Raw genomic sequence first — 19,560 nt, 5'->3', positions numbered from 1 at the left:
CAGGCAGAAGGGCAGCTCTCCAGGGCTGTGTGGCCTGGCTGGAGTGAGTGGCAGAGACTTTTCCTGGTCATGGAACATCCACGAGCTTCCACACGTTTCCAGCCTCTTCCTGATCAGGCCACTTCTAACCAGCATGCTGTGGGCAGAGGTGATGAACTGTTCACCACTGTGACAGCCTCCACGTGACCTTCTAGCACTCTCTGTCCCTAACAGGTGCCCACACGGCCTCCGTCGGTCTGGGTCCCCGGTGACTCTGTAAAGCAGAGACCCTGTCCTGCCATGCTGCGTGAGTGAGAACCAATATACACCCGGGTAGTGTGCAACTGAGATTATACAACACAGCCTCATCTGGTCTAATGCAGGCTTCCCAGGGGGCGCTAGTGGTAAAGAACCCATCTGCCAATGTAGGAGATGTAAGAGACATGGGTTCAGTTCCTAGGTTGGGAAGATCCCCTGGAGAAGGAAATGGCAACCCACTGCAGTATTCTTGCCTGGAGAATCCCATGGACAGAGGAGCCTGGTGGACTTCAGTCTACTGGGTTGCAAAGAGTCGACATGACTGAAGCGACTTAGCATGCAGGCACTGGTCTAATACTGGGAAAGACGGGGATGATGGCAGAGGGGATGGGACAGATTTCCCATGAGTGGAGCACATAAGGGGGCACTCTTAGCATTTCCCCATTTGGGGGGAGTGTGATTAGCTAAGTCCCTGCCTTGTCTCTCTGCTTCACTCCTTCCTTCTCCTCTCGGATGGTTGGAGTGGAGAGTGACATGGCACCCCTCGCCTGCCCCTCTGCTCTGCCCTTTAGGGGGAAGCAAAGGGCCTGCAGGAGGCAGGTGCTGTTCTGTGCCCACTCCTGCCATGTCCTAATACCTGCAGGGCCACCCCACCCACTGCTGCCTGCCAGGGGACGCCACTCTGTCTGGAACCTGGAATAGGAAGCCAGTTTAATTCTCCTGTGAAGCTGCTTTCTCCCATGTAGCCTTTTTCAGCTTTAAAGGTGAAACTTGGCTTTTGTCTACATCTGCCTTTGCCTTATTTCTCAGCAGGTTCAGTAATCAGGCCAGGAGGATGGTACTTTTTACTGGATGCCCCTGTGTGTATGCTCAATTATGTCTAACACTTTGTGACCCCGTGGACTGTAGCCCACCAGGCTCCTCTGTCCATGTAATATCCCAGGCAAGAATACTGAAGTGAGTTGGCATTTCTTACTCCAGGGGATCTTCCCACCCCAGGGATCCAACCTGTCTCCCGCATTGGCAGGCAGGTTCTTTACCACTCCACCACCTGGGAACCCTCCACACACCCCCCACCCCACCTTCTGCCTTAAATTCTAGCAAATACTTTTCCATCATCAGCAGAGTTCTCAACTTGACATCTAAAGTCCTCCACCAAAATATCTGGGCTCAACCAACTCTCCGGGCCTGGTGTCCCATCATGCTGTGCCCTGGACAAGCCAGGACCTGGAGCACCACCACATGGGCTCGCCTTAGCGTCCTGGACACACCTCCTGTTCTCTTCCATCTGCTGAGCTTTGCCCCTTCAACTCTCTGACATTTAAGTTCCCCAGTTCTACCCATGGTACAAGCCCAGCCCACCCGCTACTTCCTGTCGAATCTCCCCTTCCTTGCCAGATTTCCTATCCTGATTCCTCTGCCAAGGACCTTCCTCTCCTCCCCTGGCACATGCCTGTCTAAGGTCCATGTCCACTGATCTCCAAGCTCTCCAACTGGACGCTCCCATGTGGAGCCTCCCCTGAGCCCCCGGGGGCATGGAAGGCTCATCCTAAGTGCTTCTATGGAATCACTGGCAAACACACTCAAGTGGAATTCTCTGCCTACTTTTCTTAAGAAACATATGAAGAAACACAGATAACACTTCTATATAAACATACACATACCCAAAGACAGCAGAACCGCCAGACAGTAAATTGCCTACATCCCACACAGAAACAAAATTCATCGCCCACCAGGACAAGTGGCCACGCCAGGGAAGGTACTGAAAGACTCAGTGCCATTAGTGAAACCTTTCTGGAATTCTCTAAGCCCCCAAGGAAAGGCTTCCTTGAAGAGGGGGGTTATCTGGTCAAGTGTCCACTTCCAACTTGATAGCATGTTAAAAACATCCCTTCATGAATTCCGCTCCCCTGAGGTTACTGAGAGGCTGAGACCACTGGTCCCTGGACTCAGTGAGGGAAAGAGATGCCTCCGGGCCACCAAAGATAAAGACAGTGAGGAGAGGGTCTCAATTCCCTGCCGACCCCTCCCTGCCCCGCCCTGTTTAAGAAGCACAAGTGCCAGAAAGTGGTGCTCAAGCAACAGCAGCTTGTGGCTCAAATGACATGTCTGAACGCTGAGGCCACTGCATTTTTCTCACTGGCTGGGAGCTTGGGAAGCCCGATACACCCCTTTGAAGTCTGCTTAGAGCCTGGGGAATGCGTGGATTTGTGGGGGCCTCTGACGACAGTATGGGGGCAGATAAGACCCTCTTGGGTTCCAGTATCAAGCAAATTTCCCAACTTTGTAAATGTTGCTGGGAAAATAAGGAGAACGAGAACTCTTGCCTTTTTTTTTTTTTTTTAAAGCAAGACGTGTTGAAGCCCTTTTGCTTCTAGGTTAGGCTAAAAACAATAGCATGCTCAGTGGCTAAGTTGTGGCCAACTTTTTGTGACCCCATGGACTGTAGCCTGCCAGGCTCCTCTTTCCATGGGATTATCCCAAGCAAGAACACTGGAGTGGGTTGCCATTTCTTTCTCCAGGGGATCTTCCCAACACAGGGATGGAATCCACATCTCTTGCACTGGCAGGTGGGTTCTTTACCACTGAGCCACCAGGGAAGCAGAAAGAACAGACCCCATGACTGCTCTTGTGGGCCGGAGGGCTAGTGATCGAGAATGTTCCGGGAAGGATTCCTGCCTGGGCAGAGACCCTCCAAGGACACACCCTGCACCTTCCCATTTCTCCACGTCAAGTGCTCTGGACTTCCTTTGTTTTATGTTGGGTCACTGCCACCAGAAACGCTGCACACACTGAACTGATCACACCCTAGGGGATCCCGGGGGAGCATGGGAGGTGGCGACTCTGTACCGATTTTGGTGAGCCACTTGGCCACAGCGCCGTAGATCTCGTCCAGAATGAGAATGACCACCAGGTTGATGATGACTGCCGTGGCCGTCACCGTCACCCGGACATTGGAGCGTGTGGCCTTGTTGAGAGACAGAGCAGCCGCAGTAGTGATGCGATAGACGATGACCCCAAAGACGATGGAGAACGTCAAGGCAATCTGTTAGGGAAAACAGGGACAGTCACAGGTCAGTGGACGGCCGCTGCCTACCTACGGCTAGACTCTGTGCCATGTTGGGCAGTGTTAACCTGGGGGACAACAAGGCGCTGCCAACCCCAGAAAGTCATGCAAATTCCTGCATGGGGGCATTTTCCAGGAGAGACTGTCTCTCCCTTTTATTAGATTCCAAATAGCCTATAACACACACACACATACACACACACACACACACACACACACACACACACAGAGTAAGGTTACCAGTAGGGGGCAGGGCAATACAAGGGTGGGGAAAAGAATTATTATGGAATTCTAGTAAATCATGTATGTGAAACTTCTGGAAATTGTAAAGCATCACAGAATTTAAAAGTTTTTCATTCAGTTACAAGAAATTGTAAAACCTGTTTTTTGTTGTTTAGTTGCTAAGTCACGTCCAACTCCTTGTGACCCCACGGACTGCCGCACGCCAGGCTCCTCTGCCTGTGGGATTTCCCAGGCATTAATACCAGAGTAGGGATTGATTCTCTGATAGCTCAGCTGTTAAAGAACCCGTCTGCAATGCAGGAGACCCCAGTTCGATTCCTGGGTCGGGAAGATCCACTGGAGAAGGGATAGGCTACCCACTCTGGTATTCTTGGGCTTCCCTTGTGGCTCAACTGGTAAAGAATCCACCTGCAATGTGGGAGACCTGGGTTAGATCCCTGGGTTGGGAAGATCCCTTGGAGAAGGGAAAGGCTACCCACTCCAGTATTCTGGCCTGGAGAATTCCATGGACTGTATATCCATGGGGCACAAAGAGTCAGATATGACTGAGAGACTTTCACTTCACTTCTTCAATACTAGAGTGGGTTGTTATTTCCTTCTCCAGGGGATCTTCCCAACCCAGGGGTCAAACCCACATCTCCTGTTTGGCAGGCAGATTCTTTATCACTGAGAAGTCTTATAAATAAAAGCTAATCTATAAAAATGTAAAAAAAGCAAAGAAACGAAGACAAACACTGAACGCATGGTGTAGGACACAGGTGTTGTGATTCCTTTCATTAGGGAGCTTGCACTCTACTATGGGGGTAAGTTCAACCATAGTAAATAGTAAATAATAATTAGTGATGGAGTTGTATCAAATGAAGAGTGTAGTTGTAAACACGACTGACAGTACAGAGGAGCTAGGGAAGAGTTTGTGGAACAAGGAGATTTAAAATGCATCTTTAGGGACTTCCCTGGTGATCTAGTGGTTAAGAATCTGCCTTGCAATGCAGGGGACTCCAGTTTGATCCCAGCAAACTAAGATGCCATGTGGTAAGGGGCAACCAAGCCTGAGTGATGCAACTACTAAGACACACATTTGTTTGTTTTAGTCACTCAGTTGTATCCGACTCTTTGCAACCCCATGAACTTAGCCCACCAGGCTCCTCTGTCCCTGAAATTTCACAGGCAAGAATACTGAAGTAGGTTGCCATTTCCTTCTCCAGGGGATCTTCCCGATCCAGGGATTGAACCTATGTCTTCTGTATTGGCAGGTGGATTCTTTACCACTGAGTGACCAGGGAGCCACTGGAGCTACAAAGACCAGGAGCCGCAATAAGACAGTCCATTTGCAAAAACAAAGGATCCGTGTGATGCTATGAAGATCCTGTGTGCCTCAAGTAAACCCAACACAGCCAAATAATATGTAAAAAATGAATAAATAATATTTTAAGAATTCACAAGCTAGTTTAAAAACTAAAAATAAAATCAAGTACATCTTTACTGAAAGGTGACAAGGAGCCATTGAAGGTGTCCGAGCTGACAAGGGTTAGAGGCAGAGCTTTAGGGGGTGGGTGCAGGAAGGTGGCTCAAAGGAGGAAAAAGGGAAAGAAATCCAGAGTGAGACTTTTAGACTCTCGGTCCTCAGGGTGAGCAAAGCATCGCTCTACCAGGCCATTTAAATGGGGGCTGTTGAGAGTCCCTTGGCCAGCAAGGAGGCCAAAGCAGTCAATCCTAAAGGAAATCAACCCTGAATATTCATTGGAAGGACTGATGCTGAAGCTCCAATACTTTGACCACCTGATGGGAAGAGGTGACTCATTGGAAAAGATCTTGATGCTGGGAAAGATTGAGGGCAGCAGAAGGGGGCAACAGAGGATGAGATGATTGGATGGCATCATCGACTCAGTGGATATAAATTTGTGCAAACTCTGGGAAATGGTGAAGGACAGGGAAGCCTGGAGAGCTGCAGTCCATGGGGTTGCAAAGAGTTCAGACTTAGTGACTGAACAACAGACAACAACTGGCAGAGAGATCTCTGGGCACTATGTTTAGAAGGAAAGTTTACCGGCCACTTGACCTGGAGGGCCAGCCCCATTTCCTTTTTCCAGAACCTAAGAATAACGAGGCTCCCTCTCCCCTCCCATCACAGTCAAGAAGGGGCTGTTTCAATGAAGCACAAGGATGTGAGGGGCAGAAGGGGGAGGGGACCGGCTAGGTGTGTGACCTGCTCAGGTCAAAGCTCTAATTCCTTTCCACCAAGTGGAGTCTTCTTTCTTGAATTCTTTCTGCAAAAGGAGGTGGTTCAAGTCACATCCCCTCTGGGTTGGGAAGGAGGGGTGAGTGCTGGCTGCGGAGGACGAAATGGAAAATATGGGGAGAGAAGGGCCAGGTGAAAGGTTCCTGTGACAAAACACACTGCCCGGGACTGCAGCGTCCCCTCCCTGGAAAGGAGGGGAGGAAGGGGGGAGGGGATGAGAGGGGGCTGAGGGAAGAGGAGGGGGCGGAGCCTGCAGCCCGTGAATGACACCTGGGTGGGCTGTGCTGGGGAATGGGTTGCAGATGTGGCCATGTGTGGAAGTCCCAGGCCACTGCGGGTGCTGGTGGCAGCCTCAGCCATGTACTGTGTATCCTCGTGTGCTTTACAAACATTTGTCTGTGGACAATGGTGAGAAAAAGGGGCCCTCCATAAGGAAGGCAGTATGGCAGCAGCCCTGGGGAGAGGGAGGCTGTGTGTGTGTGTGTGTGTGTGTGTGTGTGTGTGTGTGTGTGTGTGTGTAGGAGAGCTTAGATGAGAAAAACACTCGGTGGGAGGCCCCTCCTCTGATGGGGTGGGGGCATGGCAGCAGAATCTCAGCCCCCAGGACTGGGGAGGGATGAGGACCCTGGACGTGGGGAAACCTGGACATGACATCACCGCCCACCAACAACAGAGACATCCCACCTCCCTCTCCTCTGGGATTGTCACCGCCAGACAGCAAGGGCCTGGAAAACGTGGTGTGAGATTCTTTTCCCTCAAAATCGCTTTTGCAGTGAAGGCCAGTGATGGAAGCATTGATGCAGCAAAGTGGGGAGGCCAGGGCATCGAAGAGTGTGTGTGTGAACCTGGGGCTAGGTGTGCGGGGAGGATGGGGGGAAACAACCGTGGCAAAAACATCCCCTGCTTTAGGGTCTGGCGATGGGGAGGAGACCAGCTTCTACTTCCTTCTTTAAGAGGCCTCCCTGCCGCCAAGCTGAGGACAGAGCATGCTTCCCAGTCACTCAAAGTGTGGTTTGGATCCCGCCGTCCCGCCTGTGAACTTGAGAAACAAGCTCGAGTCTAGACCTACCAGCTCAGAATCCTCACTTCTTAGCGAGATTCCTCTTCTTCTAGAGGCCCTGCTCCACTTACTCAGGACACCCCTTTTCCCCACCCTTCCTCCTTCCTGGCTCCACCTCCATGCCCCTCCCCAGCCCCTGGATGCTGTGCCCTGCCACCCCAAATTTCCTGGTCTCGATTTTCCATCCCATTCTTCTGAACCTCTCCTTCGGTGTCTCCCACAAATACCTCGAGATTCACGGTTTTCAAGTGGGAAGAGCTTGGAGAGCACCGACCCCGTGCCAGGACCAATTTGCAGGTGAGGAAACAGGTGTAGGAAGTGATTTGCTCAACCTCACAAGCCACATACTACAAACCCAGCTCCTAGATCACGGTAGAAACTAAGGAATTTCCACATTTAGGGATCATCCACGTCCAGGCTTTGATCTCACAGACAAGGAAAATGAGGACCAAGAAGCAGCAATGGGACTGGTCTGAGGTCCTCGAGATACATGGCAAAGCCATCATCATCATCAACAACAGCTGATCCATAGAGGGAGAACAGATACATGTACATGTATGGCTGAGTTCCTTTGCTGTCCACCTGAAACTAGCACAACATTGTTCATCAGCTATACTCATAGTCAACAAAAAAGTCTGAAATGCAGCACTTGGGTGCAATCTCAAAAACAGCAGAACAATCTCTGTTCATTTCCAAGGCAAACTATTTAACATCACAGTAATCCAAGTCTATGCCCCAACCACTTCAAATAAGCTGAAGTTGAATGATTTTATGAAGATCTACAAGATCTTCTAGAGCTAATACCAAAAAAAGACATGGTTTTCATTATAAAGGATTGGAATGCAAAAGTAGGAAGTCAAGAGATAACCAGAATAACAAGCAAGGTTGGCCTTGGAGTACAAAGTGAAGCAAGGCAAAGGCTAACACAGTTTTGTCAAGAGAACACACTGATCATAGCAAACACCCATTTCCAACAAACCACGAGACAACCCTACACGTGGACATCACCACATGATCAACATGGAAATTGCATTGATTATGTTCTTTGCAACCAAAGACAGAGAAGCTCTATACAGTCAGTAAACACAAGACCTGGAGCTGACTGTGGCTCAGATTACGAGCTCCTATTGCAAAATTAAATTGAAGAAAGTAGGGTAAACCACTAGATCATTCACATATGTGCTAAATCAAATCCCTTATTATCATACAGTGGAGGTGACAAATAGATTCAACAGATTAGATCTGATAGACAGAGTACCTGAAGTACTATGGATAGAGGTTCATAACACTGCACAGGACACAGCGACCACAACCATCCCAAAGAAGAAACAACAATATTCCAGTATAAAATAAAAAGTTAAAAAAACTTCAGTGTAATATAAAACATGTTCTAATTACTACATATAATTATCAAGAAAACAAAATAGCTCACATTAATTGCTTTAAACATAGCATAATGAATAATCAAAGTTTACAGACTAACATGGTTTGGGTAGACTCCGGGAGTTGGTGATGGACAGGGAGGCCTGGCGTGCTGCGATTCATGGGGTCGCAAAGAGTTGGACATGACTGAGCGACTGAACTGAACTGAACTGAACAGACTAATATTTCAGCAATATTATATCAAACAAGAAAAAGGCCAACAAACGGTGACTTTATCTACCCACTGATTCTACCCACATTTCCCATGATGATTATGAAGAAAATGCCTCTCACTAGATATCACTTGATTAAGGTGAGATATTATTAAACTTTAAGCTAATGCTTATAATAACTAAATTATTTAGATGAATGGTATTACATATTTATAAAATATCAGTATTAAAAAACCCAGCTAATCCATGTGTGCCCTCCTGATTTCATTATTTCAGCCACACCTACTTTAGCGTGATTCCTCATGATAACCACACATGCTACACCTTTGGTAGATGCAAATTAGTTCCATGCAGGATCTGAACTCTGTTCTATGGTTCCGAAATCAACCCAGGACTTTTGGCACCAAATCCAGCACTCTTTTCATCACTTTGGCTGTGTTATTGATTTTGTTTATTAAATTCAATGAGTGTTTTCTGACCACTTACTGCACTGTGTGAGGTGTATTTCATGTTTGTGATCAGGTCCCCCAACTGGACCAAAAGTGGGGATTGATTGTGTACTTCTCTCTGTGCCTTGTGCAACTACAGAGGTGCCTCCTCCATGGAACCTGCTTGGTAAAGATTTGCTGACCCTCAGCTCTGACAGTTTCCCCCTCCTGCACGTGGTCACCTATCATGGCTTCTGGGTCTCTCGGTGGGTCTTTTTTAATATATTTTTTTTTGGCCAGGCCACACAGCGTGCAAGATCTTAGTTCCCTGACCAGGGATCAAACCTGTACTCCCTGCAGTAGATGCACAGAGTCCCAACCACCAGACAACCAGGGAAGCCTCTTTAATACAATGTTTAAAAGTTACTTTCTGTTTACAGCTATTACAAAATATTGGCTGTGCTCCCCAAGTTGCACAGTACATTCTTGTGGCTCTTCGTGTTTGAATTCCATAATCTTACTTCTGGATACAGCCAAATTGCAGGGGAAGCCATGCTGTGGAGCCCAGAGTCCTAATTTCACATGATGAGAGACACAGGAGGGACAGCAAATCTGGTCCCTACCCTCCAGGACTTGCATTCTGAATGGAAGTTGAGAAGACCATGGCACCCATACAGTAAGGATGCTCCCTTGGAAAAAGGAATGGCTACCCCCACTCCAGTTTCTTGCCTGGGAATCCCATGGACAGAGGAGCCTAGCAGGCTACAGTCCATGGGGTTGCAAAGAGTCAGACATGACTGAGTGACTAACACTTTCTTTTCACTTTCAGAAAGGCATAGATGAGCAGATGACATTTTAGCAAGGACCTAAAGGAGGACATCGCACGGCCGGGGGTCAGGGGGTGCTGGCAGAGGGTGGCTTTAGCAATGAGTGAGGGAGAGAGCTGGGGCGGAAGATGGGTGTTGGGAGAACGAAGGTCTGTCCTAGTGTAAGAATATCAGCTTCTGTGCCTCGTGAGGTTGATGCCGAGCAGGATCTGTGGGGATCCTGGGCACAAAGCCTTTCTGGGTCCCCCATTTCTTTGGTTACAGGAAATAGCCTTCATTCAACCTCCATGACTCTCCCTCAGTTCCAATGTGCAGGTTCAAACAGTCACTAATCAAGGGAGGAACAGTCACAAAACCACCTGGGACAAGACTGAAGGGACCAGAGAAGCTTACCGAGACTAGGAGACACCTGAGACCCTGCTTCCCAGGTGGTACTGGTGGTAAAGAACCTGCTTGCCAATGCAGGAGACAAAAAAGACATGGATTCGATCCCTGAGTTGGGAACATCCTCTAGCGGAGGAGGTGGCAACCCACTCCAGTATTCTTGCCTGGAGAATCCCATGGACAGAGGAGCCTGGTGGGCTACAGTCCATGGAGTTGCAAAGAGTAGACATGACTGAAGCGACTGAGCAGGCACACTGAGACCCTGCACGCTCCCTAAATTGTCAGTATCACCACCCTTGGATCCAGCCAGACCCAGTGTTGTGGCTGTTTTGAAACTTTGCAGAAGAAAGAAGAATGCAAAATTGTCACGACCTTGATCCTTACCGCATACTCCTGACCATAGTCCTGACTATAAGACCTCTCCCTACTCCCTAGGCAAGGGGGCACAGTTCTTGAGGCGCAAGACTACTGTGCTCCCTCTTTGCCTGGGAAAGAAATAAAGCCACTTTCTTCCTTCTTGGAAGGACAGATACTGAAGCTGAAGTTCCAATACTTCGGCCACCTGATGTGAAGAACTGACTCATTAGAAAAGACCCTGATGCTGGGAAAGATTGAAGGCAGGTGGAGAAGGGGATGACAGAGGATGAGATGGTTGGATGGCATCACCGACTCAATGGACATGGGTTTGGGTAAACTCCGGGAGATAGTGTAGAACAGGGAAGCCTGGCGTGCTGCAGTCCATGGGGTCGCAAGGAGTTGGACACAACTGAGCGACTGAACTGAACAGTCTCCGTATTTCTGTTCAGCACCCATGAACAGAGAGCAAAGATTTTGGCCTCAAGATGTGACGCCTTTAGAGAGTTTTGAGCAGAGGAGTAATGTGATGTGACCTAGATTTGGAAAAGATCAGCAGGCTGATGATCTGTTGGGGCCAGAGTAACAGCAGGGAGCTGAGTTAGGAGGCCACTGTGATAATCCAAGTGATGGAGGAGGGTTTCTGATGACTGGTCTCCGATATACAAACGTGAGTCAATGGTTATCTTGGGTGTGGGAGGAAAGCTCAGGCACCCAGCTCTAGAGGGAGGGAATTGCCTCTGATAACCCTCCCATAGAAAAAAAACGACACAAAAAGAGGAGTCATTCAAAAAGGAAAGGAACATTGGCTCAACACTCTGGGTTGGAGAAGAAAGAGAAAATTCATCTTTGTCCACCCGGGCCTCTTCCATGGGTAAGGAAGATGAACACCGCACTGGGCTTTTCCTGGCTCTCATCACTCCATGAAAAATATCCCCAACGGATGACAGCCTGGCATAGCTAAAAGTCTCCTTGTGGTCATGGTCCTGGCATCTGCTGCCAAGGTTTAGTCACTACGGGTGGAGGAGGAAATGATACTGAATACTCAAGTTCATTGCCATAGGTGCCCTGGGCTAATTCTGTAACAAAAAAAGCCACTCTTTTACAAACATCATCCTGACCCCTTTATTTCAAATTCCACATCTTGTTCTAGGGTAATACCAAGCCCCTTCTGGAGACTGGATTTTTGAAAAAATGAAAAAAAAGGGGGGAAGTTAGTGCAAAATAAGGATTTTTTAAAAAACCAAATTGGTAGGGGGCTATATAATTTATTATCCAACTTGGAATACTTTTTTAAATAATTTTATTCATCTATTTATTTTTGCCTGTGCTGGGTCTTCGTTGCTGTGCAGGCTTTTCTCTAATCGCGGCGAGCAGGGGCTACTCTTCATTGCAGCATGTGGCCTTCTCATTGCAGTGGCTTCTCCTGTGGTGGAGCCGGGACTCTAGGCGCAAGGGCTTCGGTAGTTGCAGCCCGTAAGCTCAGGGTCACACTTTCTGGGCTCTGTGCACCACAGGCTCAATAGTTGTGGTGGGACCTTTCCACTACATGTGGGATCTTCCTGGACCAGGCAGAATCCCTGTCTCCTGCCTCTCTAAGAGGACCATGGCTTCATCTTCACTAGCCCCTCATCATCCCACAGCATCACAGACTAATACCCCCAGCATTCACACAGCAGGATCCATGTGCACACGGCAGAACCACGTGTTCCCACCATGAAATTACCATGAACAAGATGGAGGCGAAGTTCATCAGGTAACCTGGGAAACGATCTTTCCAGGTCAGCTTATCTTCATCGTCCTGGGGAGAAACAGGAGAACAGTGACCATCAGATGCTGTAAGTAACAGATACAAATTTTCCCTCAGTTTTCCATAAATGTGTATATCATTCACCACTCTACTTAGAGACTTTTTTGGTCTCTGATGCCTTACCCTCCACATCAACAACAGCTCTCCTAATTCTGTGATTTCTAGATTTTGGAAAATCTGTGGTGAAAAGAGGACAATATTTGATTTCAGCCTCACACTGGGCTAAAGTTTCAGTTCAACTGCTCTATCTGCTGTGTGAACTTTGCTGTCTCTTAACGTTTCTATTTCTTCATCTGCTAAATGGGCACAGTCATGACCTCCATCCTGGCTCATGCACGGGATGGTTTTATTTGCTTTATTTTAATGAGAAGCACATGAAGTGGTAAAGTGGGAGACAAATGACAGATATAAACGACCACGGGGCAGCATCCTAGAACAGATCATCATTTATATCAGACATCAACCACTGACCTTAGACCCTGAGTGTGCAAATCACCCACAATTTTTGTTCTTCAAAGAACCTGTACGTGTTGTCATCTGTTCCCTCTAAAACAACTGTTCTCCCCTCATCACAAAGGCAGACACCTCAAGGTGCAGGCTCAGCTGATGCCTTGCTGTCAGTCTGGCTGAGAACCAGACTCCATCCAGTTCACCCCCTGCTCTGTTGGGACCTCCGTATCCCTGACCACATCTGCCTTCCCCACCCACTAAGGACCCTCACCTGGTAGGGTGATGCCCACCAGGTATGAGGGGTAAAAACCTCTGCCAATTAACTGCCACATAATTTTAGCCTGGGCACTGGATTTGATGCATTCGAACTGTGGTGTTGGAGAACACTTCAGGGCCACTTGGACTGCAAGGAGATCAGATCAGTCTATCCTAAAGGAAGTCAACCCTGAATATTCATTGGAAGGACTGATGCTGAAGCTGAAGCTCCAGTACTTTGGCCACCTGATGGGAAGAGCTAACTCATTGGAAAAGACCCTGATGCTGGGAAAGACTGAAGGCAGGAGGAGAAGGGGACGACAGAGGATGAGATGGTTGGATGGCATTGTTGACTTGATGGACACGAGTTTGAGCAAACTCCAGGAGATGATGAAGGACAGGGAAACATGGTGTGCTGCAGTCCATGGGGTCCTGAAGAGTTGGACACGACTGAGTGACTGAACAATAACTGGATTTCTTCGAGCTGCCATTCTTTACAGTTAGAATGGATACAGTGCCCAGCCAACTACAAGGTTGCCTCAAAGCCCAGCTGAAGCCATGCTGGGGAGGATGTGGTGGAAACGGCAAAGCCCTACATGCTGGCGAGGTAGGGCCCCCGCATTTCTGCAGCCTGTCTGACTCTAACTCGGCAAGCCAGCATTCCAGGCCCCGCTCTGCTTCTCTCTCCCCTCCCCGCCCGATTTCAGAACACACCTGATCTGACTCTAGCAACAGTGCCATCTAGGCTTTGAAAGCTTGTACTGTAGGCTTCCCCAGTGGCTCAGTGGTAAAGAATTTGCCTGCAATGCAGGAGATCTCTGGATCAATCTCTGTATCAGGAAGATCTCCTAGAGGAGGAAATGACAACCCACTCCAGTATTCTTGCCTGGAGAATCCCACAGAGGAGCCTGGCGGGCTACAGTCCATAAGGTCGCAGAGTCAGACATGACTGAGCGACTAAACCACCATCACCACTGTAAGGAAAGGGCTTTCTTGGCCTGAAAATCTTCTTTCTAAAAGCCTCTGTGAGCCCACTGTGTGCAGACTTTGTGGCCATGCACAGTGGGGAGACAGAGGACAGTGGACACAGCCACTGTCGCCAGGGCGCTCCCTGTTTAATGGGATGGAAGTGATAACCACACACAAAAAGAGCTTCAGGAATCCCGTGCCAGTTCAGGAATGTGGGTTATCCTGGGAGTAAGCCTGGGCGGGATTTGAGGAAAGGAATAGTGTATCTTTCTCAAGGCATGTCTGGAGCTGAGCACAGACTACAACGGGGTGGAAATAAGCACTGATAGCTCAGTGGTCTGTGATGACCTAGAGGGGTGGGAGGGAGGTCCAAGAGGGAGGGGATAAATGTATAAAGTGAAGTGTTAGTCACTCAGTTGTGTCCAACTCTTTGAGACCCCATGGACTATAGCCTGCCAGGCTCCTCTGTCCATGGAATTCTCCAGGCAAGAAACACTGGAGTGGGTAGCCATGCCTTTCTCTAGGGGATCTTATAGCTGATTCACTTCATTCTACAGCAGAAAATAACACAACACTATAAAGCAATTATATCCCAATTAAAAAAAAAAAAAGAGCATTAAGGCTGGAGTCATTCAGTGACCAGCACTCTCATGTACCAATGACGTCAACAAGGGATGCTCGGTTTCTTGTAGGCCCTGATAGGATCAGGTCTCCAGACTCTGAGCCCAGCAGACTTTCCATCACACGGTGAGAACAAGGTCACTGCAGGTCGTGACCATCCTGCACAGGTGGAACTATAAAAACCTATTTCTATTAGGACTGAAGCAAGTCCTCTAAAGGAGGCCAGACATCAAAAGGAACTAGTATTTCTTTCTCCCTGCCTTCAGTATGGAGAAGGCCATGGCAACCCACTCCAGTACTCTTGCCTGGAAAATCCCATGGATGGGGGAGCCTGGTGGGCTGCAGTCCACAGGGTCGCGACTGAAGCGACTTAGCAGCAGCAGCAGCAGCCTTCAGTATTCATTCTTTTTTGTTTGTTTTCTTTTTAATATTTATTTATTTATTTGGCTGCGTCGGGTCTTAGTTGCAGCCCACAGGATCTTTGCTATGTCATGTAGGATTTTTCATTGCAGCACACAGACTCTCTAGTTGTGGCACACAGTCTCAGTAGTTGTGGGCACACATGCTTAGCTGTTTTGCAGGTGGGATCTTAGTTCCCTAACCAAGGATAAAACCCGCATCCCTTGCATTGCAAGGTGGATTCTTAACCACTGGACCACCAGGGAAGTCCCCAGTATTCATTCTTAATTTCACTCACACTAGTGCTATCTTGGCTTTCAAGGTGGCTCTAATGGTAAAGAATCTGCCTGCCAATGCAAGAGAAGCAAGAGACTCAGGTTCAGTTCCTGGTTCAGGAAGATACCCTGGAGAAAGAAATGGCAATGCACTCCAGTATTCTTGCCTGGAGAATCCCATGGACAGAGAAGCCTGGTGGGCTACAGTCCATGGGGTCACAAAGAGTAGGACACGATTGAGCACAGTGGTATCTTACTTTGAGATTCTGATTAGAAAACTGAAGAGGGGTGGGTAGATGATAACTCTGTAGGGATTACGAAAAGAAGTCTAGGGTTATGTGGGACTCATCTGGAGGCCTCTCACATTATGATTATGGTCTGGATGATTCTCTGACTCTTTTCCTGCCTTCTGGCCTGGGGATGAGAGGTTCTGCCTTGAGAATCAGCAATCCAGTTATGCTCAGAAATGCCAGTGATGAGCAGGGAAGGGGAAGCTCCAGTTACAGGTTCTATGTCTCCAGTTCCTCCCCTGGGGCCCCCTGAGTGGAGAGCAGGGCAAGGAGAGATAGAAAAACCTGGTCCATGAAATCAGAGGAAGGGGCAAGGAAGCAGTCGGTGAGGATGAGACTGGGCTCAGAATGGTCCTCAGGGCCAAGATGGACAGTCTTGGAAGAAATGGGAGAAAAGGAAGTGCAAGCAGAGAAGTAGGAAACACAGCCCCAGATGAAAAAGGCTCTGAAATAAGTATAATCGTAGAGGATGACTAGCGAACCCAAGGGCAGGGCCAGGGGGCAGAGAGGGTTTTTGCCAAGGTTCCTGCCAAGTGTTATCCACCTTCTTAAGGCCAGGGATGAGGTGCGTACAGACCAGCCTCTATGCATGCTGAGTCCCTAAAGTCATGTCCAACTCTTTGTGACCCCATGGACTATAGCCCACCAGGCTCCTCTGCCCATGGGATTCTCCAGGCACCAACATTGGTGTGGGTTTCCATGCTCTCTTCCAGGAGATCTTCCTGACCCAGGGATTGAACCCCTGTCTTTTGCATCTCCTGAGTGGCCAGGTGGATTCTTCACCACTAGCACCACCTGGGCAGATGCTAATTAGAATCTCCACTCACTGGCACAGAAGAGATGTGAAGATTCATGGCAAAACACCATCCAGTTAACTACACTCCATGTAAAAGTCACACAACCAGCTCATGGGATCGTAGAAGAACTTGGAACTTGAACTTCTGAGTTCAGCTCTTGGCTCTGATACGAGTCAAGTGGCCTTGGGAAATTCCCAGAACTTCTGTTTCCTCATTTGTAAAGTAATTATATTCCTTATCTGTAAAATGCATAAACGGTAACATCTATTGTGCCAAATTATTATACCATGTATTTTATATTAATTAGCCAACCCATGGAGGGGCCAAGCCAGTGCACCTGCACACACAGGTAAGCGAGAGCTCTCAGAGTCTCCCTCTTTTTAACACGGAGATGACAACACATCCCACTGAAGTGGCCGAGGTCATGCACAGATCACACAGCTGAACGCCTGGGAAAGCGCTCTGTCAGCGCTAAGTGTTACTCCCTCAGTTGTGTCCGACTCTTTGCAACCCCATGGACTGTAGCCTGCCAGGCTCCTCTGTCCATGGATTTTCCAGGCAAGAATATTGGAGTGGGTAGCCATTCCCTTCTCCAGGGGATCTTCCCCATCCAGTGATTGAACTCGAGTCTCCTGCACTGCAGGTAGATTCTTTACCATCTGAGCCACCAGGGAAGCCCCAACAAAAAGCCACACCAGGCGTCACACCAAAAGTAAGGTCAAGTCAGTGTCATGACTGTATCAGAAGCAGATGGACAGGAAGGGCTCAGCTAATTCACCACTGTTAAGCCAGGAGCCTAGCCATTGTCCATGCTTGTGTCCTTGTCCCTAAACTACGGCTTCCACTTCCAAGTCTCCAAACAGGAAGTAGCATGGTGACATCCACATCAAACCACAGCAGTGTCCTTTTGGCAGACTGAACAGCAAGAAATGCAGTCACTGCAAATGCAATAGATGAGACTCCTATTCAAGCAAATCCTGGGAAGGCAACCTTGGAAAGTGGTCAGTCATCTCTGAGTTTGTATTTATTTAAATTAACACATGATTAACATACAATAAAATTCACCTTATTAGCATGCAGTTCTGTGAATTTTGATAAATACGTACGTATCATGTGTAACCATGACAACAATCAAAAATAGAACCATCATCCCCTCAATAACTGCCCCACGTCTCTTTGTGGTCCATTACCTCCTTCAGTCTCCAGCTTCTGGCAAGACCTATTCTCTGTCCCTTTAGTGTTGCCTTTTCCAAAATGTCATAAAAGTAAAATCCCATAGCATGGCTCCTTTCCAGTCTGACTTGTCTCACTTAATGCACTGCATTTAGGATCCACTCCCACCACATTTTCAGAACTCCATTTTCTCTTATTGCTGAGTAACATTTCACCGTATGGACCTGCCACATCTCACTGAACCATCACTGGCTGAGAGATGTCTGGATTGCTTCCAGTTGTTGGTAATTATGAGTAAAGCTGTTGGAAGTATTTGCACACTGGCTTTGGTGTCACCATAGGCTTTAGGTAAATACCAAGTAGTGGAATTGCTGAGTCATGGGTTGCGTGTATCTTTGGTTTATAAGCAACTGCCAGACTGTTTTACAAAATGGCTGTGCTATTTTTGCATTTTCACCAGGAACATGTGAGAATTCCTTCCTCTACTTTCTTTTCTTTAAATAAACTTTAAAAAAATTTAGAATAGCTTTAGATTTATGAAAAGCTTCAAAGATGGTACAATGTGTGTGTGTGTGCGTGTGTGTGTGTGTGTGTGTATATATATATATATATATATATACACACACACAACTCTGCACCAAGTTTCCTTACTATGTTAGTATGGGTACATTTTTTGCAAGCAATGAACCAATATTGTACCTTATTATGTTTTTTTTTAAATTTTTTTGGCCACATTGAGCGGCATGCAGGATCATAGTTTCCAGACCAGCTTCCACCTGCTGTGGAAGCTCAGAGCCTTAACCTCTGGACTACCAAGGAAGTCCCTGTACCTTATTATTAACTAAATCTCACATTTTATATGGATTTTCTTAGTTTTCACCTAATATTCCTTTTCTGCTCCAGAGTCCCATCCAAGATTCCACGTTATTTTTAGCCACCATGTCTTCTTAGGCTCCTCTAAACTATGACAGTGTCTCAGACTTTTCTTGTTGCTGATGACCTTGTCAGTTTTGAGGAGTAAGTTGTCGAGGATTTTGTACAATGTTCCCCAGTACAGGCTTCTCTGAAGTTTTTCTCATAATTAGGTTGAAGCTATGGGTTTGGAGGAGGAAGACCGCAGAGGTAAAGCCAAACTTGCACCAGAGAAAGGTCATGGTCACTGGGTGGTGGTCTGCTGCCAGTCTGATCCACTACAGCTTTCTGAGTCCCAGCGAAACCATTACATCTGAGAAATATGCTCAGCAAATCGATGAGATGCATGAAAACTACAATGCCTGCAGCTGGCATTGGTCAACAGAAAGGGCCCAATTCTTCTCCACGACAATGCTCGAAGGCACATCGCACAACAAATGCTTTGCTTCAAAAGTTGAATGAATTGGGCTTCGAAGTTTTGCCTCATCCACCATATTCACCTGACCTCTCACCAACCGACTACCACTTCTTCAAGCATCTCAACAACTTTTTGCAGGGAAAACACTTCTACAACCAGCAGGAGGCAGAAAATGCTTTCCAAGAGTTCATCAAATCCCGAAGCATGGATTTTTACACTACGGGAATAAACAAACTTATTTCTCGTTGGCAAAAATGTGTTGATTGAAATGGCTCCTACTTTGATTAATAAAGATGTGCTTGAGCCTAGTTATAATGATTTAAAATTCACAGTCTGAAACTGCAATTACTTTTGCACCAGTCTGACTTCATGTTCATTTCATCACAGCAAAGGGACAGGTTATAACATGATCTGTCACTCATAATGCTTGTCAGGTTTCCCGGCTGTTCAGTAACTCTTTCCCCTCCTTTCATACTTTACTCTTTGGAAGGAAGTCACTAAGTGAAGCCCACATTTGAGAGGTAGACAGTTATAGTCTGCCTCCTTGAGGGGATAGTATCTTAGATTCCTTCAAGTTTCTAATTCAGATGTTTATGTTTTAGATTTACTCCAAGTATGGATTGAGAAAAGACACACTCAGTTATGCCAATGTTAAACCAATACAGACTGCTCTGAATTCAGTAAAGGAGAATAAAGATGATATTTGCCTACTGCTCAGGAAGCATCATGCCTGGAACAGAACTGGATTTTGGCTTCA

At 47.5% G+C, this 19,560-nt stretch overlaps 1 protein-coding gene across 2 annotated transcripts in view; it reads right to left on the bottom strand.

The window, feature by feature from the left end:
- Positions 1-19,560, bottom strand: part of ANO2 (anoctamin 2) — a 328,686-nt gene that overhangs the window by 67,511 nt on the left and 241,615 nt on the right. For both annotated transcript variants that reach the window (XM_081587341.1, XM_081587340.1), the window contains 2 exons: positions 12,161-12,235; positions 3,088-3,283 (listed from right to left, as the gene is read on the bottom strand). In XM_081587341.1, coding sequence (XP_081443467.1) covers positions 3,088-3,283; positions 12,161-12,235 — 271 coding nt within the window. The remainder of the gene's footprint in view (positions 1-3,087; positions 3,284-12,160; positions 12,236-19,560) is intronic.

Source organism: Giraffa tippelskirchi, chromosome 4, assembly GCF_054371585.1.
Source record: "Giraffa tippelskirchi isolate mGirTip1 chromosome 4, T2T-mGirTip1v1.2.pri, whole genome shotgun sequence".
NCBI classification, from domain to species: domain Eukaryota; kingdom Metazoa; phylum Chordata; class Mammalia; order Artiodactyla; family Giraffidae; genus Giraffa; species Giraffa tippelskirchi.
The sequence above is the reverse complement of the archived record's forward strand: the minus strand, read 5'-3'. Positions and strand labels throughout refer to the sequence as shown.